Source organism: Rutidosis leptorrhynchoides, chromosome 4 (assembly GCF_046630445.1).
Source record: "Rutidosis leptorrhynchoides isolate AG116_Rl617_1_P2 chromosome 4, CSIRO_AGI_Rlap_v1, whole genome shotgun sequence".
In the NCBI taxonomy this organism is placed as follows: domain Eukaryota; kingdom Viridiplantae; phylum Streptophyta; class Magnoliopsida; order Asterales; family Asteraceae; genus Rutidosis; species Rutidosis leptorrhynchoides.
In genome coordinates, this window is record NC_092336.1 from 81,163,420 (window position 1) to 81,188,279 (window position 24,860).

At 34.3% G+C, this 24,860-nt stretch overlaps 1 protein-coding gene across 1 annotated transcript; it reads right to left on the bottom strand.

The window, feature by feature from the left end:
- Positions 1–381: 381 nt before the first annotated feature.
- Positions 382–23,598, bottom strand: LOC139840767 (uncharacterized). The gene is made up of 4 exons (XM_071831014.1): positions 22,988–23,598; positions 22,800–22,906; positions 22,108–22,577; positions 382–447 (listed from the first exon to the last, which is right to left on the bottom strand). The coding sequence occupies exons 1-4, from the start codon at positions 23,596–23,598 to the stop codon at positions 382–384; spliced, it is 1,254 nt and encodes a 417-aa protein (XP_071687115.1).
- Between the last annotated feature and the right edge of the window lie 1,262 nt (positions 23,599–24,860).

The following is a 24,860-nucleotide window of genomic DNA, read 5'->3' on the forward strand; positions in this document are numbered from 1 at the left end:
GTACTTTATTTCATTAAGTTAAAAATTTGATATCTAAAAATTCGTCGTGAGTTGAAAACTAGGTCGTTGAACCGAAATTGCTTTACCTAAGGGAGGGACGAGAAATTTTATTATCATTATTTTTAATCTTATTGAATTAAAGTATGCCAAAAACATTAAAAAAACCGAAAAATCTTTACTTTTAAAACAACGCTTAAAAAGTGACAAATTTTAAAATTTTGTCGAGAGGCGGACTAGGACAACGATCCGAAACGCCCTCATCCTAAAAAGAAACAAAAATTTTAAAATTTAATTAATTATTTATTTTAATAAGTATAAGGTTTTTATTTATTTATATAAAAAAAAAATACCAGACCCCATGCGATCGCATGGGGTTTCCTCTTAAACCTCATGCGGTCGCATGAGGCCAAACTCCTGGCCAGAAACATAAAGTCCATCGAACTGCTTCTGCACTCCCACATTTTACACACACACATACGAGCAAACACACACATAAACCCCTAAAATTCATCATTTTTTATCAAATTCAACCAAATCTCTTGCTATAATCCGCTTTAATCATGAAATTGTTCAGAAGTTTTTCAAAGAAGGTAAAGATTTCACCCCTAAACCTCTTTAAATTTGATTTTTAGTGTTCTTGAGCTATAATTTACCTAATTTGATTTTATTAATTTCTAGTGTAATTAGAGTTAAATTATTAGTATATTATGCATGTATAACCTAGATTGATGCTATTTAACATGATTTGAAGCCAAAAACTTCAAAAATTTTAGAAATCTAGGGTTTGTGTTCTTGAGCAATTTGGGGCTTTTTGATATAAACAGGTTATGGCCGATTTTTGTCATGAATTCTTGCTAAATTAAGTAGTGTAACATGTTTAGGTAGCTAAATGATCCAAACTTTGATCCTAAACATGATTTTTGAGAATTAAAGTAGACTTTTTAAGTCTAAAATTCATGAACTTGATTAAATTGATGTAAATGTCATTTGAAACTTGTTTAATTGCTAGTGATGGTTATTTTAACATGTTATTTGAGTTGAATGCTTATGAACTTCGTAAACATTTTCATATATGCTTATTTGAAAAAGTGTAGAATTGTTAAAATTGTGAAAATGTGTATAAGTTTAATTTTGATTAAACATGTTATTGTAATTATTTCAAGTTGTTATTTTGCTAACACTAATGCATATTTGGATGCACAAATTTTGTGTTTAATGTGTTTTGTAGAGATTTACCGATACTGATGGTGCATCATCATCATCATCTAGGCAACCTGAACCAGAAATGCAATATGAACCGGAACAACAACAACCTGATCAACACGTACCATACTATGACCGCAACAAGAATATATTAATGCCTACGTAATTTTTCCGATTCATCCAATAATAGAACACCCAACGATTCACGAAGAATAGTTGCATCCTAATTTGAGATTTGATCGAAGCTGGAGATTACCCGACGTATCAAAGTAACAAATTTAAACTGGTAACGAAAAATGTAGAAGTACCGAGGGTAATTGATTGGGAGCCTTTGGAAAGGGTCCACTAGTTAACTCAGTTAGGCAGCATCTGATTCAAAGGTATGGGAACTCTTCTTTTCCAGATTGGGAACGTTTATTCACCATTCGTAGGCCTGTATATAAAGAATGATGTGTTGAGCTTATGAGTACTATAGCGTTAAATGCGGATGTAGTTAGGTTAGATGATAGAAGTTTTCTTAGATTTTTACTTGGCCGTAGGATGTACAGGATGTCCATGTTGGACATGGCCAGGGCTTTACAGATTTACACTCCTGGTAAATTACTACTACCTGATTGTACAAATTTAATTTATCATGGTGAGCGGGTAGATATGAATTTTGACGCGGACGCCGTCTGGAGGCGTATGTCAAATTATAATGTTTTTTCGCTGGGAGGAAGACACTCCTATTTAGATATTAACAAAGCAGAGCTACGTATTATACATAGATTTTTAGCTAATTCGATTACACAAAGAGGTAAAAATAAGGAGAAGATGACCTTACACGACTTATTTTACCTTAAGTGTATTCGAAACACTAGAAGCTTTGTTAATATCCCCTACTGTGTTGGTTTTTATCTGTCCAAAATAGTAGCAGGAATACAGGACGGGGGAATAATAGGAGGAGGTATTTTTGTTACTCTCATTGGAGAGTATTTGGGTGTAGATAGGTGTAGTGACCCGAACTTTTCCATGTTTATATATATTAATTGAGATTGATATTTACATGATTAAATGTTTCCAACATGTTAAGCAATCAAACTTGTTAAGACTTGATTAATTGAAATATGTTTCATATAGACAATTGACCACCCAAGTTGATCGGTGATTCACGAACGTTAAAACTTGTAAAAACTATATGATGACATATATATGGATATATATATATAGTTAACATGATACTATGATAAGAAAACATATCATAAAGTATATTAACAATGAACTACATATGTAAAAACAAGACTACTAACTTAATGATTTTTAAACGAGACATATATGTAACGATTATCGTTGTAAAGACATTTAATGTATATATATCATATTAAGAGATATTCATACATGATAATATCATGATAATATAATAATTTAAAATCTCATTTGATATTATAAACATTGGGTTAACAACATTTAACAAGATCGTTAACCTAAAGGTTTCAAAACAACACTTACATGTAACGACTAACGATGACTTAACGCCTCAGTTAAAATGTATATACATGTAGTGTTTTAATATGTATTTATACACTTTTGAAAGACTTCAATACACTTATCAAAATACTTCTACTTAACAAAAATGCTTACAATTACATTCTCGTTCAGTTTCATCAACAATTCTACTCGTATGCACCCGTATTCGTACTCGTACAATACACAGCTTTTAGATGTATGTACTATTGGTATATACACTCCAATGATCAGCTCTTAGCAGCCCATGTGAGTCACCTAACACATGTGGGAACCATCATTTGGCAACTAGCATGAAATATCTCATAAAATTACAAAAATATGAGTAATCATTCATGACTTATTTACATGAAAACAAAATTACATATCCTTTATATCTAATCCATACACCAACGACCAAAAACACCTACAAACACTTTCATTCTTCAATTTTCTTCATCTAATTGATCTCTCTCAAGTTCTATCTTCAAGTTCTAAGTGTTCTTCATAAATTCCAAAAGTTCTAGTTTCATAAAATCAAGAATACTTTCAAGTTTGCTAGCTCACTTCCAATCTTGTAAGGTGATCATCCAACCTCAAGAAATTTTTGTTTCTTACAGTAGGTTATCATTCTAATACAAGGTAATAATCATATTCAAACTTTGGTTCAATTTCTATAACTATAACAATCTTATTTCAAGTGATGATCTTACTTGAACTTGTTTTCGTGTCATGATTTTGCTTCAAGAACTTTGAGCCATCCAAGGATCCATTGAAGCTAGATCCATTTTTCTCTTTTCCAGTAGGTTTATCCAAGGAAATTAAGGTAGTAATGATGTTCATAACATTATTCGATTCATACATATAAAGCTATCTTATTCGAAGGTTTAAACTTGTAATCACTAGAACATAGTTTAGTTAATTCTAAACTTGTTCGCAAACAAAAGTTAATCCTTCTAACTTGACTTTTAAAATCAACTAAACACATGTTCTATATCTATATGATATGCTAACTTAATGATTTAAAACCTGGAAACACGAAAAACACCGTAAAACTGGATTTACGCCGTCGTAGTAACACCGCGGGCTGTTTTGGGTTAGTTAATTAAAAACTATGATAAACTTTGATTTAAAAGTTGTTATTCTGAGAAAATGATTTTTATTATGAACATGAAACTATATCCAAAAATTATGGTTAAACTCAAAGTGGAAGTATGTTTTCTAAAATGGTCATCTAGACGTCGTTCTTTCGACTGAAATGACTACCTTTACAAAAACGACTTGTAACTTATTTTTCCGACTATAAACCTATACTTTTTCTGTTTAGATTCATAAAATAGAGTTCAATATGAAATCATAGCAATTTGATTCACTCAAAACGGATTTAAAATGAAGAAGTTATGGGTAAAACAAGATTGGATAATTTTTCTCATTTTAGCTACGTGAAAATTGGTAACAAATCTATTCCAACCATAACTTAATCAACTTGTATTGTATATTATGTAATCTTGAGATACCATAGACACGTATACAATGTTTCGACCTATCATGTCGACACATCTATATATATTTCGGAACAACCATAGACACTCTATATGTGAATGTTGGAGTTAGCTATACAGGGTTGAGGTTGATTCCAAAATATATATAGTTTGAGTTGTGATCAATACTGAGATACGTATACACTGGGTCGTGGATTGATTCAAGATAATATTTATCGATTTATTTCTGTACATCTAATTGTGGACAACTAGTTGTAGGTTACTAACGAGGACAGCTGACTTAATAAACTTAAAACATCAAAATATATTAAAAGTGTTGTAAATATATTTTGAACATACTTTAATATATATGTATATATTGTTATAGGTTCGTGAATCAACCAGTGGCCAAGTCTTACTTCCCGACGAAGTAAAAATCTGTGAAAGTGAGTTATAGTCCCACTTTTAAAATCTAATATTTTTGGGATGAGAATACATGCAGGTTTTATAAATGATTTACAAAATAGACACAAGTACGTGAAACTACATTCTATGGTTGAATTATCGAAATCGAATATGCCCCTTTTATTTAAGTCTGGTAATCTAAGAATTAGGGAACAGACACCCTAATTGACGCGAATCCTAAAGATAGATCTATTGGGCCTAACAAACCCCATCCAAAGTACCGGATGCTTTAGTACTTCGAAATTTATATCATATCCGAAGGGTGTCCCGGAATGATGGGGATATTCTTATATATGCATCTTGTTATTGTCGGTTACCAGGTGTTCACCATATGAATGATTTTTATCTCTATGTATGGGATGTGTATTGAAATATGAAATCTTGTGGTCTATTGTTACGATTTGATATATATAGGTTAAACCTATAACTCACCAACATTTTTGTTGACGTTTAAAGCATGTTTATTCTCAGGTGAATATTAAGAGCTTCCGCTGTTGCATACTAAAATAAGGACAAGATTTGGAGTCCATGTTTGTATGATATTGTGTAAAAACTGCATTCAAGAAACTGATTTCGATGTAACATATTTGTATTGTAAACCATTATGTAATGGTCGTGTGTAAACAGGATATTTTAGAATATCATTATTTGATAATCTACGTAAAGCTTTTTAAACCTTTATTTATGAAATAAAGGTTATGGTTTGTTTTAAAAATGAATGCAGTCTTTGAAAAACGTCTCATATAGAGGTCAAAACCTCGCAACGAAATCAATTAATATGGAACGTTTTTAATCAATAAGAACGGGACATTTCAGTTGGTATCCGAGCGTTGGTCTTAGAGAACCAGAAAATTTGCATTAGTGTGTCTTATCGAGTTTGTTAGGATGCATTAGTGAGTCTGGACTTCGACCGTGTTTACTTGAAAAATGATTGCTTAACAAATTTTGTTGGAAACTATATATTTTTAACATATAAATATTATGTGATATATTAATCTCTTAACGTGTTTGATATTATGTGATAGATGTCTACCTCTAGAACAAGTCCCATTGACTCACCTAATAATAATGAAGAGTCAAATGTAAATTGGAATGATTTGTGGACTGATTCACAAATTCCCGAAGAGGAACCGGAAGAAGAGTCGGAACCGGAAGAAGAATCGGAACCGGAAGAAGAATCGGAACCGGATGAAGAAATAGAACCGGTGGGGGAAATAATAAAACGGTTAAGTAAAAGAAAATCCTCAACCAACCGACCAAAGTTAATTATGGTCAATGGTGTTTCCGCCAAGGAAGCAAAATATTGGGAGGATTACCAATTCTCCGATGAATCGGATTCCGACGAGAATTCCGATGATGTTATAGAAATTACCCCAACTGAATTTAAAAAGGCAAAAGAAAATAATAAGGGAAAGGGCATAAAAATAGAGAAATCTAATTCCAACCCCGATGAACTTTATATGTATCGTCAACCCCCGAAGTCCTTAAGTTGTAACAATGACCCGGGAACCTCTAAACCACCAGGTTTTTCTAAACCAATGTGGACAACGACGGCTCGTATTAGGGGAACATCATATATCCCTAGAAACTTGGCAAAACGAACCAAAACCGAAGAAGAAGAAACGAGCGAGTCGGAATAAGATAGTTGTATTCGTGTGGTGTAATATATGTAATATAGTGTTCTTATGCTTTATGATATATGTAAAAATTGATTGTATTAATAAGTATTTTTTTATGAATCTAACTCTTGTCTATTTTACAGTTTAAAAACACAAAATGGATAGACAACCCAATATTTTAAGAGACCTACCTGGAGACATGATTGATGAAATCTTGTCTAGAGTCGGCCAGAATTCTTCGGCACAACTATTTAAGGCGAGATCAGTTTGTAAGACATTCGAAGAACGTTCCAAGAATGTCTTGGTTTATAAGAGACTTTCGTTTGAAAGATGGGGGATATCACATTGGGAAACCCATAAGTTACGATGTGTTTACTTTGACGCATATATTGCGGGGAACCCAAATGCTATTTTACGCAACGGGTTAAGAAATTATTTTGACTCAATATATCCGAATATTGGACTTCGTGATTTAGAAAAAGCGGCTAACATGCAACATAAAGAAGCATGTTATGCTTACGGATTAGTAATGTTCGCTTCTCACCAAAGTGAGAATAAGAACATCGGGCTACAACTATTAAACAAAACGTTTCCACAAGTGACGGAGTCGGTAATTGGGGTAAGAAATGAGGTTTTTAGATTATTACGGGACTGTTGGACATTACGTAACCCTCGTCCCTTTGATGACGTTACAACACGCTGTCTTATCAACGGCCATAACGGTTATGTTGCACAAGACCAAGGATGGGAAGTAGTCCTAGTAAAACCAGAATGCATGACTTGTTTCTGGACGTATGAATTACGTGTCTTTATTGCCTTTGCTGAACGACTTGTGTACTAGCTAGAATTGTCTTCACAACTATCTTGTATCAAAGTTATTGTGTGCTATATTTCATGCTTTATGTAAAATAAGCGGTATTGTAAGTTTGTAAAATATTGTATAAAAGTTTGAACGCGAAATATTATTATAATCAGTTTTTCATATAGAATTGTAGTAGTTGAATTGTATATTAGCTACTAAGTATGAACTTAACGGGTAGGTACTACCCGAATTTAAACTTATAAAACGCTAATATGAAGAAAAAGCTTTTATAAATGAGTTCATATTATGCTACGAAATACTATTAACTACTCTTAATATTCTGTATGATTAACTTGTTCCATTTAACTATTTTGAAGGAAATGGCACCGACTACTCGACACACCGTGAATATGAATGAAGAGGAATTCCGTACTTTTCTAGCTTCAAACATAGCCGCAGTACAGGCTGCGCTACATACCAACAATAACCTTGGATCTAGCAGTACAGGAAATCGTGTAGGATGCACCTACAAAGAATTCACTGCCTGCAAACCTTTGGAATTTGATGGAACCGAAGGACCGATCGGATTGAAACGGTGGACCGAGAAGGTTGAATCGGTGTTTGCCATAAGTAAGTGTACTGAAGAGGACAAAGTGAAGTACGCTACGCATACCTTCACAGGTTCTGCGTTAACATGGTGGAATACCTATCTAGAGCAAGTGGGACAAGATGATGCGTACGCACTACCGTGGTCAGCATTCAAGCATTTGATGAACGAGAAGTACCGTCCCAGAACCGAGGTCAATAAGCTCAAGACAGAACTTAGAGGGTTACGAACCCAAGGATTTGATATTACCACGTACGAAAGACGATTCACAGAATTGTGCCTATTGTGTCCGGGAGCATTCGAAGATGAGGAAGAGAAGATCGACGCGTTTGTGAAAGGATTACCGGAAAGAATCCAAGAAGATATAAGTTCACACGAGCCCGCCTCCATACAACAGGCATGTAGAATGGCTCACAAACTAGTGAACCAGATTGAAGAAAGAATTAAAGAACAGACTGCTGAAGAGGCCAATGTGAAGCAAGTCAAAAGAAAGTGGGAGGAAAACGGTGATAAGAATCACCAATACAACAACAACAGCAATTACAACAATAATCGCAACAATTATCCCAACAATCGCAACATCAATCGCAACTACAACAAACGGCCCAACAACAACAACAACAACAACAACAACAACAACAACAACAACAGCAACTACAACAATCATCCCAACAACAATAATAACCGCAACAACAACAACAATCAGAAGCAGCTATGCCAAAGGTGTGAAAAGAATCACTCGGGGTTCTGCACCAAATTTTGCAACAAGTGTAAAAGAAATGGTCATAGCGCGGCGAAGTGTGAGGTCTACGGACCAGGGGTTAATAGAACGAAAGGAACAAATGGTGTCGGAACGAGTAATGGCGGAGCAAGTAGTGTCGGAGCAAGTTATGCCAATGTAGTTTGTTATAAATGTGGAAAACCAGGCCACATTATTAGAAATTGCCCGAACCAGGAGAACACGAATGGACAAGGCCGTGGAAGAGTTTTCAATATTAATGCGGTAGAGGCACAGGAAGACCCGGAGCTTGTTACGGGTACGTTTCTTATTGACAATAAATCTGCTTACGTTTTATTTGATTCGGGTGCGGATAGAAGCTATATGAGTAGAGATTTTTGTGCTAAATTAAGTTGTCCATTGATGCCTTTGGATAGTAAATTTTTACTCGAATTAGCAAATGGTAAATTAATTTCAGCAGATAATATATGTCGGAATCGAGAAATTAAACTGGTTAGCGAAACATTTAAGATTGATTTGATACCAGTAGAGTTAGGGAGTTTTGATGTGATAATCGGTATGGACTGGTTGAAAGAAGTGAAAGCGGAGATCGTTTGTTACAAAAATGCAATTCGCATTATACGAGAAAAAGGAAAACCCTTAATGGTGTACGGAGAAAAGGGCAACACGAAGCTACATCTTATTAGTAATTTGAAGGCACAAAAACTAATAAGAAAAGGTTGCTATGCTGTTCTAGCACACGTCGAGAAAGTACAAACTGAAGAAAAGTGCATCAATGATGTTCCCATTGCAAAAGAATTTCCCGATGTATTTCCGAAAGAATTACCGGGATTACCCCCACATCGATCCGTTGAATTTCAAATAGATCTTGTACCAGGAGCTGCACCAATAGCTCGTGCTCCTTACAGACTCGCACCCAGCGAGATGAAAGAACTGCAAAGCCAATTACAAGAACTTTTAGAGCGTGGTTTCATTCGACCAAGCACATCACCGTGGGGAGCTCCTGTTTTGTTTGTCAAGAAGAAAGATGGTACATTCAGGTTGTGTATCGACTACCGAGAGTTGAACAAACTTACCATCAAGAACAGCTACCCACTACCGAGAATCGATGACTTATTTGATCAACTACAAGGCTCGTCTGTTTATTCAAAGATTGACTTACGTTTCGGGTATCATCAAATGCGGGTGAAAGAAGATGATATTCCAAAGACTGCTTTCAGAACACGTTACGGTCATTACGAGTTTATGGTCATGCCGTTTGGTTTAACTAATGCACCAGCTGTGTTCATGGACCTTATGAACCGAGTGTGTGGACCATACCTTGACAAGTTTGTCATTGTTTTCATTGATGACATACTTATTTACTCAAAGAATGACCAAGAACACGGTGAACATTTGAGAAAGGTGTTAGAAGTATTGAGGAAGAAAGAATTGTACGCTAAGTTTTCAAAGTGTGCATTTTGGTTGGAAGAAGTTCAATTCCTCGGTCACATAGTGAACAAAGAAGGTATTAAGGTGGATCCGGCAAAGATAGAAACTGTTGAAAAGTGGGAAACCCCGAAAACTCCGAAACACATACGCCAGTTTTTAGGACTAGCTGGTTACTACAGAAGGTTCATCCAAGACTTTTCCAGAATAGCAAAACCCTTGACTGCATTAACGCATAAAGGGAAGAAATTTGAATGGAATGATGAACAAGAGAAAGCGTTTCAGTTATTGAAGAAAAAGCTAACTACGGCACCTATATTGTCATTGCCTGAAGGGAATGATGATTTTGTGATTTATTGTGATGCATCAAAGCAAGGTCTCGGTTGTGTATTAATGCAACGAACGAAGGTGATTGCTTATGCGTCTAGACAATTGAAGATTCACGAACAAAATTATACGACGCATGATTTGGAATTAGGCGCGGTTGTTTTTGCATTAAAGACTTGGAGGCACTACTTATATGGGGTCAAAAGTATTATATATACCGACCACAAAAGTCTTCAACACATATTTAATCAGAAACAACTGAATATGAGGCAGCGTAGGTGGATTGAATTATTGAATGATTACGATTTTGAGATTCGTTACCACCCGGGGAAGGCAAATGTGGTAGCCGATGCCTTGAGCAGGAAGGATAGAGAACCCATTCGAGTAAAATCTATGAATATAATGATTCATAATAACATTACTACTCAAATAAAGGAGGCGCAACAAGGAGTTTTAAAAGAGGGAAATTTAAAGGATGAAATACCCAAAGGATCGGAGAAGCATCTTAATATTCGGGAAGACGGAACCCGGTATAGGGCTGAAAGGATTTGGGTACCAAAATTTGGAGATATGAGAGAAATGGTACTTAGAGAAGCTCATAAAACCAGATACTCAATACATCCTGGAACGGGGAAGATGTACAAGGATCTCAAGAAACATTTTTGGTGGCCGGGTATGAAAGCCGATGTTGCTAAATACGTAGGAGAATGTTTGACGTGTTCTAAGGTCAAAGCTGAGCATCAGAAACCATCAGGTCTACTTCAACAACCCGAAATCCCGGAATGGAAATGGGAAAACATTACCATGGATTTCATCACTAAATTGCCAAGGACTGCAAGTGGTTTTGATACTATTTGGGTAATAGTTGATCGTCTCACCAAATCAGCACACTTCCTACCAATAAGAGAAGATGACAAGATGGAGAAGTTAGCACGACTGTATTTGAAGGAAGTCGTCTCCAGACATGGAATACCAATCTCTATTATCTCTGATAGGGATGGCAGATTTATTTCAAGATTCTGGCAGACATTACAGCAAGCATTAGGAACTCGTCTAGACATGAGTACTGCCTATCATCCACAAACTGATGGGCAGAGCGAAAGGACGATACAAACGCTTGAAGACATGCTACGAGCATGTGTTATTGATTTCGGAAACAGTTGGGATCGACATCTACCGTTAGCAGAATTTTCCTACAACAACAGCTACCATTCAAGCATTGAGATGGCACCGTTTGAAGCACTTTATGGTAGAAAGTGCAGGTCTCCGATTTGTTGGAGTGAGGTGGGGGATAGACAGATTACGGGTCCGGAGATTATACAAGAAACTACCGAGAAGATCATCCAAATTCAACAACGGTTGAAAACCGCCCAAAGTCGACAAAAGAGCTACGCTGACATTAAAAGAAAAGATATAGAATTTGAAATTGGAGAGATGGTCATGCTTAAAGTTTCACCTTGGAAAGGCGTTGTTCGATTTGGTAAACGAGGGAAATTAAATCCAAGGTATATTGGACCATTCAAGATTATTGATCGTGTCGGACCAGTAGCTTACCGACTTGAGTTACCTCAACAACTCGCGGCTGTACATAACACTTTCCACGTCTCGAATTTGAAGAAATGTTTTGCTAAAGAAGATCTCACTATTCCGTTAGATGAAATCCAAATCAACGAAAAACTCCAATTCATCGAAGAACCCGTCGAAATAATGGATCGTGAGGTTAAAAGACTTAAGCAAAACAAGATACCAATTGTTAAGGTTCGATGGAATGCTCGTAGAGGACCCGAGTTCACCTGGGAGCGTGAAGATCAGATGAAGAAGAAATACCCGCATCTATTTCCAGAAGATTCGTCAACACCTTCAACAGCTTAAAATTTCGGGACGAAATTTATTTAACGGGTAGGTACTGTAGTGACCCGAACTTTTCCATGTTTATATATATTAATTGAGATTGATATTTACATGATTAAATGTTTCCAACATGTTAAGCAATCAAACTTGTTAAGACTTGATTAATTGAAATATGTTTCATATAGACAATTGACCACCCAAGTTGATCGGTGATTCACGAACGTTAAAACTTGTAAAAACTATATGATGACATATATATGGATATATATATATAGTTAACATGATACTATGATAAGAAAACATATCATAAAGTATATTAACAATGAACTACATATGTAAAAACAAGACTACTAACTTAATGATTTTTAAACGAGACATATATGTAACGATTATCGTTGTAAAGACATTTAATGTATATATATCATATTAAGAGATATTCATACATGATAATATCATGATAATATAATAATTTAAAATCTCATTTGATATTATAAACATTGGGTTAACAACATTTAACAAGATCGTTAACCTAAAGGTTTCAAAACAACACTTACATGTAACGACTAACGATGACTTAACGCCTCAGTTAAAATGTATATACATGTAGTGTTTTAATATGTATTTATACACTTTTGAAAGACTTCAATACACTTATCAAAATACTTCTACTTAACAAAAATGCTTACAATTACATTCTCGTTCAGTTTCATCAACAATTCTACTCGTATGCACCCGTATTCGTACTCGTACAATACACAGCTTTTAGATGTATGTACTATTGGTATATACACTCCAATGATCAGCTCTTAGCAGCCCATGTGAGTCACCTAACACATGTGGGAACCATCATTTGGCAACTAGCATGAAATATCTCATAAAATTACAAAAATATGAGTAATCATTCATGACTTATTTACATGAAAACAAAATTACATATCCTTTATATCTAATCCATACACCAACGACCAAAAACACCTACAAACACTTTCATTCTTCAATTTTCTTCATCTAATTGATCTCTCTCAAGTTCTATCTTCAAGTTCTAAGTGTTCTTCATAAATTCCAAAAGTTCTAGTTTCATAAAATCAAGAATACTTTCAAGTTTGCTAGCTCACTTCCAATCTTGTAAGGTGATCATCCAACCTCAAGAAATTTTTGTTTCTTACAGTAGGTTATCATTCTAATACAAGGTAATAATCATATTCAAACTTTGGTTCAATTTCTATAACTATAACAATCTTATTTCAAGTGATGATCTTACTTGAACTTGTTTTCGTGTCATGATTTTGCTTCAAGAACTTTGAGCCATCCAAGGATCCATTGAAGCTAGATCCATTTTTCTCTTTTCCAGTAGGTTTATCCAAGGAAATTAAGGTAGTAATGATGTTCATAACATTATTCGATTCATACATATAAAGCTATCTTATTCGAAGGTTTAAACTTGTAATCACTAGAACATAGTTTAGTTAATTCTAAACTTGTTCGCAAACAAAAGTTAATCCTTCTAACTTGACTTTTAAAATCAACTAAACACATGTTCTATATCTATATGATATGCTAACTTAATGATTTAAAACCTGGAAACACGAAAAACACCGTAAAACCGGATTTACGCCGTCGTAGTAACACCGCGGGCTGTTTTGGGTTAGTTAATTAAAAACTATGATAAACTTTGATTTAAAAGTTGTTATTCTGAGAAAATGATTTTTATTATGAACATGAAACTATATCCAAAAATTATGGTTAAACTCAAAGTGGAAGTATGTTTTCTAAAATGGTCATCTAGACGTCGTTCTTTCGACTGAAATGACTACCTTTACAAAAACGACTTGTAACTTATTTTTCCGACTATAAACCTATACTTTTTCTGTTTAGATTCATAAAATAGAGTTCAATATGAAATCATAGCAATTTGATTCACTCAAAACGGATTTAAAATGAAGAAGTTATGGGTAAAACAAGATTGGATAATTTTTCTCATTTTAGCTACGTGAAAATTGGTAACAAATCTATTCCAACCATAACTTAATCAACTTGTATTGTATATTATGTAATCTTGAGATACCATAGACACGTATACAATGTTTCGACCTATCATGTCGACACATCTATATATATTTCGGAACAACCATAGACACTCTATATGTGAATGTTGGAGTTAGCTATACAGGGTTGAGGTTGATTCCAAAATATATATAGTTTGAGTTGTGATCAATACTGAGATACGTATACACTGGGTCGTGGATTGATTCAAGATAATATTTATCGATTTATTTCTGTACATCTAATTGTGGACAACTAGTTGTAGGTTACTAACGAGGACAGCTGACTTAATAAACTTAAAACATCAAAATATATTAAAAGTGTTGTAAATATATTTTGAACATACTTTAATATATATGTATATATTGTTATAGGTTCGTGAATCAACCAGTGGCCAAGTCTTACTTCCCGACGAAGTAAAAATCTGTGAAAGTGAGTTATAGTCCCACTTTTAAAATCTAATATTTTTGGGATGAGAATACATGCAGGTTTTATAAATGATTTACAAAATAGACACAAGTACGTGAAACTACATTCTATGGTTGAATTATCGAAATCGAATATGCCCCTTTTATTTAAGTCTGGTAATCTAAGAATTAGGGAACAGACACCCTAATTGACGCGAATCCTAAAGATAGATCTATTGGGCCTAACAAACCCCATCCAAAGTACCGGATGCTTTAGTACTTCGAAATTTATATCATATCCGAAGGGTGTCCCGGAATGATGGGGATATTCTTATATATGCATCTTGTTATTGTCGGTTACCAGGTGTTCACCATATGAATGATTTTTATCTCTATGTATGGGATGTGTATTGAAATATGAAATCTTGTGGTCTATTGTTACGATTTGATATATATAGGTTAAACCTATAACTCACCAACATTTTTGTTGACGTTTAAAGCATGTTTATTCTCAGGTGAATATTAAGAGCTTCCGCTGTTGCATACTAAAATAAGGACAAGATTTGGAGTCCATGTTTGTATGATATTGTGTAAAAACTGCATTCAAGAAACTGATTTCGATGTAACATATTTGTATTGTAAACCATTATGTAATGGTCGTGTGTAAACAGGATATTTTAGATTATCATTATTTGATAATCTACGTAAAGCTTTTTAAACCTTTATTTATGAAATAAAGGTTATGGTTTGTTTTAAAAATGAATGCAGTCTTTGAAAAACGTCTCATATAGAGGTCAAAACCTCGCAACGAAATCAATTAATATGGAACGTTTTTAATCAATAAGAACGGGACATTTCAATAGGGATCAAGGAGGTCCACTGATGGTGTGTAGGGAACAGTTTGATATTTTAGGATTGAAGGTCTATCAAGGTGCAAAGGTATTAAAGAGCAGACGCAATCAGGCAATACCATATGATGGCCGTCATCCACAGGTAGAGAGAGGTTCAGATGAGGAAATGGAGGAACCGGATGACATTAGGGATATCATTAGGGAGGCTATGACTGACGTTTACAGCGTATAGATGAGGTAGAAATGACAAACGAGGATAGACATAGTCGGTACGAGCAGTGGCAAGCCGAGAATGTGTACGAGCATTCCAGGCAACGACAGCATGGTCGATGGCACTATCATCAGCATTGGATCATGAGCCAGCTATCATCTCAGGTACCAAATAACTACGTATCGACCCGACCTGCTTACTATCCTCCACACCAGCCTGATATGCGACCACCATTTACTCTCTACGACCCTAACCAGGCCTATCAGTACACCTATAACCAACCGTGGAACCCGCCCGACGACATGAACTGGAACCCATATCCATATTGATATAGTTCCCATTGGTGATTTCTATGATTTTTATCTTTTTATTATTTTTATTTATTTATGTTTAAACATATAATATTATGATACTTTTATGTAAGTTTTAACATTTTTATTATGTTGTACTAATATTTCATATTTGATTTGAAAGTGAGATGTTAAGTCCCATTTCAAATTACCATGCATGTTATTATTTGTATGTATGTATATTGTCAATTGTACACAACAGGGTAAAACAACGCATTTTCAAAGACTGTCATTAAGTTCAGCAAAAGCTACTAATTTTGACGACAAAACGAAAAACAAATGTGATGTAACAACAAGACGGAATGAACAAATGATGTGCACCATTTATCATTTAACAAATAAATGCCAATATGTTTGGAAACTTTGGTAAAATTTAATCATTTTTCTATGCTAATCACCCTCAATAGTTTAAATTGTTACTGATTTCTTGCAAATGAGGGCATTGCAAGATCTTAAGTGTGGAAAGGGGTTAAATTCTTTCGGATTTTTAAAATTTTTGACTTATACACTTGGTTACCATTAAAAATACTAGTAACACAGTAGTTGTATTAGAATCTAGTGCTTTCTGATAATAAAGAACAGCCCTAGTCTTATATACTGACTACCCAATTCTAGTAAAATTTTTCAAAATTTTCAATTAAATGAACTCAAAATCATGTTTATACATATTTATGAGCGATAAAACTAGGTGTTAACACCGAAATTATTGTTACCTCGGAAAGGACATAAATTGAGAAACAACCCAAAATGTTAGAATTCATTTAAAATGGAATAGAGGAAAATAAAAAGGCAAAGAAAGGAAAATAAAAGCCAAGTGTGGGAAAAATTTACCAAGTTATTTAGAACATATATCACATATTTTTGTACAAATAATTGAAAATACTTTTGTTTTGGACGATATTAATAAGTTTTACCTAGTTTATTGTAATTTAAAAGGAAGTAAAGTCTTCCGAGAGAAAAAGACACGCACTTCTTGATTTAGGTCAGGAAGTTGTCGTCCAGACCAGTTGTAGAGTCTACGAAAAACCTTGAAAAGTTTTCTCGAAAATCAGCTGGAAATCCACGGACCTCAGCATCAAATAGGGTCGCCAAGTGGTCAGACTTATCCTAACCATGAGAGAATCTGTCTCGTACAATGGGGGGCACCATGCAAATTAGCTTATAAGACTAATGAATCAGATCCCCAGAAAGGATAATCTCCTAAAAGATCAAAAATCAGCTTTTAAGACTGATATTACTCAATCCTTGAGATTGACTTCTAAAGATTGAGAATTACAAACTCATGGAATTCGATGATATCTAAACTCGAGCTTGAACGAGAAAATATTTTGATCAAATTACAAACCGATTTGTTTTTTGAAAACCCATTTTTAATGCGTTCATTACCATTGAACGTAAAATCCTAGGAATTCACCTGGAATTCATTAGGTCACCTGAACCAAATCGGGTGTCAACCGTAAGAACGGTGGTTGCATAGCATGGTCAAAGACAGGACCTTGTGCCAGACCGAAAAATTATAGGGTGATCTTTACTATTGCTCCTACAAAGGATAGTAATTGCATCCGACACGTTATAGACCATAATCAAAAGCATGTCACGGGACATTGCCTCAACAGTTGCTTGTTCAACGCTTTCCTTTACAACCGGACGGTAGTTTACCGAAAGGTAATATACGGAGCAACTATACTGGACTTTTTGCTTTCCCAATACAAGGTTAGCAAGTGGGTGACACAAAACCGCAAGTTTTGAGCTAAAATTTTCAAATCTGAAACTCACCAAACCCACAAAAACAATTTGCAAACACCAGTGAAGGGTTATTCCGGAAAACTTATCTAGGGTAAAAGCTAGATTGAATTTTCAAAAGATCAATTGTTTTCATAAAGATCCAATTTCCTTAAAGGATCTAAATTTTCATAGTCATGTGGGACTGTAAACCACATCGTTACTACCATTGTTCATACCGCCGTATAAAATCACTGATGTACAAAGTGTGAAGAATAAAGAAGTGAATTCTAGTATTTTTATTTCAAGACTATATTGCTTGAGGACAAGCAACGCTCAAGTGTGGGAATATTTGATAATGCTAAAAAGGAACATATATTTCATAGCATTATCCCTCAAGAAAGACAAGCTTTTAGTTGCAATTGTTCTATTTACAAGTGATATTCGTTTAAATAATAAAAGGTGAAGACAAAAGACAGATTCGACGATTTGAAGACGCAAACGACCAAAAAGCTAAAAAGTACAAAGTACAATCAAAGTGGTTCAAATTATTGATGAGAAACGTCTCAAAATTACAAGAGTACAAGACGCAAAATGCAAAGTACAAGATATTAAATAGTACGAAAGGACGTAAATCCGGAACCTGGACCAGAGTCAAATTTCAACACTCGACGCAACGGACTAAAAATTACAAGTCAACTATGCACATGAATATAATATAATATATAATTAATTCTTAAAATTATATATATATATATATATATATATATATATATATATATATATATATATATATATATATATATATATATATATTATTTAATAAAACCGTCGGCAAATAAACAAACAAAAGATCCTGAGCTGTAAAAAGTCGCCATGCGATCGCATGCCCAGAAGGCACAAGATCCATGCGATCGCATGGATCACTGTAGCACGCCACATTCTATAAAAAGTCAGTTTTTCGGACGAATGGAGTACTCTATCATCTATCTCTCACTCCTCTCATATATATATATATTTATATTTATATTTTAATTATAATTTTAATATTAAAGTTTAATAATAAGGGTATGTTAGCAAATGTTGTAAGTGTGTAAGTCGAAATTCTGTCCGTGTAACGCTATGCTATTATTAATCATTGTAAGTTATGTTCAACCTTTTTAAATTAATGTCTCGTAGCTAAGTTATTATTATGCTTATTTAAGCCGAAATAATCATGATGTTGGGCTAAATATTAAGATTGGGTAATTGGGCTTTGTACCATAATTGGGGTTTGGACAAAAGAACGACACTTGTGGAAATTAGATTATGGGCTATTAATGATTTTTATATTTGTTTAATTGAATGATAGTTCGTTAATTTAATATAAAAATTACAATTGGACGTACCTATAAATAACCACATACACTCGATCGGACACGAAGGGCGGGATATTTATAAGTACTAATAATCGTTCATTTAACCGGACACGGGAATGGATTAATAGTTAATGGACTTATTAAAACAAGGGTGAATTACATACAAGGAAAATTGGTGTAATTATAGTTTAAGTCCCCAATTAGTTGGAATATTTGACTTCGGATATAAGGATAATTTGACGAGGACACTCGCACTTTATATTTATGACTGATGGACTGTTATGGACAAAAACCAGATGGACATATCGAATAATCCAGGACAAAGGACAATTAACCCATGGTAATAAACTAAAATCAACACGTCAAACATCATGATTATGTAAGTTTAAATAAGCATAAATTCTTTATTTCATATTTCATCGCACTTTTTTACTGTCATTTTATTTAATTGCACTTTTAATTATCGTACTTTTTTATTTATCGCATTTTAATTTATCGCATTTTATTTATCGCACTTTAATTATTGTCATTTACTTTACGCTTTAAATTAAGTTATATTTATTTTTAATATTTTACGTTAGGTTTTAACTGCGACTAAAGTTTTAAAATCGACAAACCGGTCATTAAACGGTAAAAACCCCCTTTTATAATAATAATAATACTACATATATATACATATATACATATATATATATATATATATATATATATATATATATATATATATACATATATATATATATATATACAAATATAGTTTTAAAAATATAGCGTTAAACTTAGCTAGTTCCCTGTGGACGAACGAGACTTACTAAAAACTACACTACTGTACGATTAGGTACACTGCCTATAAGTGTTGTAGTAAGGTTTAGGTATATCCACTCTATAAATAAATAAATAACTTGTGTAAAAATGTATCGTATTTAATAGTATTTCCTAGTAAAATATAAGCTATTTCGTATACACCCCTACGCACATCAACGAGGAAGAGTTAAAATACATGTGTGAGCTGGAAAAGGGATCCATGCGATCACATGGAATCCCCTCACATTAGCCATGCGATCGCATGGCAGGGGATTTCAGGACATCTATAAAAGCTCGATCTGGTTCCAGTTTCTTTCCCCATTCATTTTACTACGTATCATTTAAATTATTTATATTATTATTATTATTATTATTATTATTATTATTATTATTATTATTATTATTATTATTATTATTATTATTATTATTATTATTATTATTAAGATTAATATTATTATTAATCCTATTATTATTAGTAGTATTAGTACATAAAATACTACGATGAGGCCATGAGCGGGTCACTTTTGAAATGGGTTTTCGAGCGGGATAGAGCTAAGGAAACTATGAGTTATAGCTATGAAGGTTATGGGTACTGCTTGGGGGTTATGACCATGAGTCAAAGGTCAAACCTAGTGTTTATCATCTCTGTTGCGTCTACGTACTTTCCTGCAATATTGAATCACAATATTGATACGTGAGCATTCATATCTTATCTTTTATATATTAATTGTGTATCCATGTCTAGTGCTCGAGTATATATATTTATGCATGCTTGTATGCTAAATTCGTCGTTAAATAGTTTATGATGAATCGTGAATTAAATACATATATTACTGATAAAAGGTATATGATATGCATGTTTTTGGAAAGCAGACCAAAAATCAATAACTTTTCATTTAGAAATCGCGTAATTTCGGTGAACGAATTAAAAGATATGATCAACTGAATTATGATTGACATTAATTAAAATTGCTTTTGAATCTACAATTGATATTTAAACAACTTGTATGTAAGATTGATAAATTAGATTTTTGAATAATACCAGCCGAGTAAATGAATCCTTATATAAGGCACGTCTTGTTTTGTTGAACAATTGTCAAAATTGATTATTTTATCATATTTTAAAGCCTTATAAAAACTATAGTCTAATTTTACAAGAATTGGGAAACTATGTGAAATGTTAAAATGTTTCGATTATCATAATCATTCAACTATAGTATTGAATCAGATTGACTTTTTGAAATGACTTTTGATAACTTTTGTATGTCAATATCGAGCATTAGGATTATGATACACTATGACCTGACCTAGCTTGATAGACATTTATTGACCAACATATGTTCTCTAGGTTGAGATCTACGGTTATTTGGTATTCCGAGTTTCGGTCACATTTCGGTGAACGACTTTATGTGCTGCTAAGGTGAGTTTCATATGATCCCTTTTACTCAATATATTTTTGGGCTGAGAATACATGCGACTGTTTATAAATACTGAAAATACTAGATTTATATGAGTGAGTTTCATTTGCTCCCTTTTTAAATGCTTTTGCAATATATATTTTTGGGCTGAGAATACATGCACTTTATTTTAAACACAATGGATACAAGTACATACTAAATTCTACACTGAGTTTGAACCGAAAATCCCTTAGCTTTGGTAACTAGTAACTGCCAGTTATAAGAACTGGTGGGCGCGAATAGTAGTATATGGATCCATAGGGCTTGATATCCCCGTCCGAGCTAGAGCACTAGCCTTTTAACGAACGTATGCTATTTGAGAAGCGTACGCGTTGGTTTGCGTGTATTATTAAGATGATTATACAATGGGTATAAATTATATATTCGTTAAGTTTAGTTACAAGGGTGCTCAATCTTGTAGAATATTTTGATAAACGTTTCTGGATGAAACAACTGAAATCTTGTGATCTACCTTTACGTACAGATTATGCAAAACATTAAAACTATGAACTCACCAACCTTTGTGTTGACACTTGTTAGCATGTTTATTCTCAGGTTCCCTAGAAGTCTTCCGCTGTTTGCTTATATGTTAGACAAGCTAGTGCATAGAGTCTTACATGGCATATTTTTTCAAGGAAACGTTGCATTCACCAAATCATCACCATGTATCTTATTTTGACTGCATTGTCAACGGAAGTACTATTGTAAACTATTATTTACGGTGATTGTCTATATGTAGAAATCATCAGATGTCGAAAACCTTTGATTTAAATATTCATTTATGGTATACCTTTTCAAAAGAATGCAATGTTTATAAAACATATCATATAGAGGTCAAATACCTCGCAATGAAATCGATGAATGACGTATTCGTCCATATGGATTTGGAGCGATCGTCACACTATTAGCAAGAGTTTTAGTCAATATCTTGTAAGGAGCATTAATTAAACTAATAGGACGCATTTGCTCAACGGATCTTGCGGCATTAGACTTTGCAATCAACACAATGAACGATGAATTAAAACCTTTTGGAAAGGAAGGAGATTCATGGAATTGGTTGAACATATCCATTACATTGTCTTCCAAAAAATGCCACCCCTTCTTAAAAAATTGTAACGAAAAACCATCCGGGCCCGGGGTCTTGTTACCATCGAAGTCTTTTATTACCGACCCAACCTCTTCAATACTAAACTGCCTTTCAAGGACAGAACACAAAGAAACTGACACCTGGGCCAGGCCAAGAGAGGCCCAATCCAAATCGATAACAGTAGATATAGAGGGCAGAAAATCGAATAACTTCTCAAAAAACGAAACAACATGCTCTTTAACCAAATTCAGATCATCAACCCAAGAGCCATTGATTTGCATACCTGCAACATAAGAGGATTGTTGACGGATACGTGAGACAAGATGAAAGAATCTCGAGTTTTTATCCCCAAGCTTTAACCAAGTATAACGAGATTGCAGTCTCCACTTCGATTCGATTTTGATGGAGATTTATTTTTTGCACAATTTTAGGGAAGCCAACTGTAATAATTCTTCTGGGGATAAATCGCGACTAATATAAGCAGACTTTAACCACTTGATTTCACCTTCGATTTCATTGAATTTAATAACATCCTGGTCTTGATTCGAAGAGCTCCATACTTTAAGATCCACCTTTAATAATCTCAGTTTCTTATTGATCACAAAAGCAGCCCTTCCAAAAACATTATAATCGAACCACAGATTCTCACAGAACTGGACAAAACCTTATTTTAAACACCAACTATTGTTGAACCGAAAAGGCCTATGGCCCCAATATAACAAATTCTTAGCCCAAATCAAAGATTTATGATCGGAACGGTCCGGTTGATCGGTTTGCAAGATTGCATCAGGCCATAACATCGCCCATTTAGCATTGATAAACACTCTATCAATTCTAGAGAATTTACCTAAAGCACCTTCCCTTGTGAACTCATCATTAGATAAACTTTGATCGATGATATTAGCTTGACTAATAAAAGCATTAAAAGAGGCTATACTATTAAGATCAATAACCTCCCGTACTCTTTCTTCCGGAAGACACATCGAATTAAAATCACCCAAAAAACATAAAGGACCCGGCCAATTGTTAGCCATAATAGCTAATTGTGACCAAATGAATTTCTTTCTTTGTTCATTGTGAGGTGCATAGACATTGACAATAAGTACAACTTGATCGTTAGGGATGTACCTTAAAATTGTTGCAATCCAATGTTTTCGGGGCCAAGCTTGGACTAGTGAAAAGAAATCTAGCCTCCACATAGAAAGGAGACCTCTCGAACGACCACTAGACTCCATTTGGATTGAGTCGAAAGCATAATGCTTCCAAACCTCATTTAAAGTAGGTTGTGAAACTACCTTCACCATAGTTTCTTAAATAGCTGCGGATTGGATTTGAAAACGATTGACCATCATACCCACCATTCGACCTCTTGACTTGTTCCCGAGGCCTCGGGTATTTCACGAGGCGATCCTCATGGCTTCACCACTTTTGTAGGAGTATCATACTCGCGCATAGTTTGCATAATGTCCCCAAATTTAGCCATCTCTTCATTGTAAGTAAGTTTCTTCCCTACAAATCTATTACGCTTAAACTTGCCCTCATTTACCTCTTTCCCTTCTCCAATAACATGATGAATTTCATTGTCAGTGTCAAAAACTTTAGAAATGTTATTAATTTGACTAACCCATTCATTTGCTATGTTTTTGCCTTTTCCATTCGAATTGCATCCTTTTGATGTACTAACAGAGACTTCGTTTGTAAGAGGAGGATTACACCTAGCTTTTAACTTGTCGCAAGAATCTTTGCATCCCAGGTTTAAACATTGGTCTTCTTGAATTGGTATTGAGGAGTTTAATTTTGAAGCAAAAGAAGACTCCTTATCAGGAGGTAAAATCTTAGCAGAAGAAGAAGAAACTTTAGGTTTGTTTGGGGAAATTACAAGAGTAGGATAGTCATTTAGGTTGAGGTTGAAGGGACCACTTTTCAAAGGTGAACTGGGAGTTGAACTTGACTTTTCACCTTTTTCCACCTTGTCACTATCTTGAACCATACTCTTTGTCTTGAAAAGGGACATTTTTATTTCTCTTTCTGCATCCCTAAGGTCCCCAAAGTTCACCTTTTGTTCCCTAACTGCCTTAGTTACTTTTTCTAAAGAATTATGAATTAACTTTTGAAAGCTAACCGACTTTGAACCATTGACTTTTTGGGGTGTTTGAAATTTTACCTCACAACAAGACACGTCAACTTCACCTTCCTCTAGATGGTTATTATTATCCGACCGTTGCACTTCCGGTACCGGAGTATTGACCTTCACATCCGGAACCTGCTCTTTTAGGAGATCAACCCCCTCAGCTAACATCATATTGTATTCATTAACAATCACCTCGTTAATTGTTTCCGAGCAATCTTCTTCGATAACTTCCTCCACCCAAACCTTACCAACAGGAATGTTGTGCAAAAAGGCTTGAACATATTGATTTATTGGACCGACTATTTCTGTTTCAACCAAAGCTTGATGTACATCCGGACGTTGAAGATTATTAACCATTGAATCGACATGTAACACCCTTCCAAAAGTCTTAGCAGCTACAATTGTACAATTAGAGGAACAACAAGTAAACGGAAT

Coding starts and splice junctions, on each gene's coding strand:
- LOC139840767 (XM_071831014.1), bottom strand. CDS start 23,598: ATGGTGAAGGTAGTTTCACAACCTACTTTAAATGAGGTTTGGAAGCAT. Junction 22,907..22,987: donor TGGGGCCATAGGCCTTTTCG/GTTCAACAATAG, acceptor TGTTTTTGGAAG/GGCTGCTTTTGTGATCAATA. Junction 22,578..22,799: donor TAAATTCAATGAAATCGAAG/GTGAAATCAAGT, acceptor CTTATGTTGCAG/GTATGCAAATCAATGGCTCT.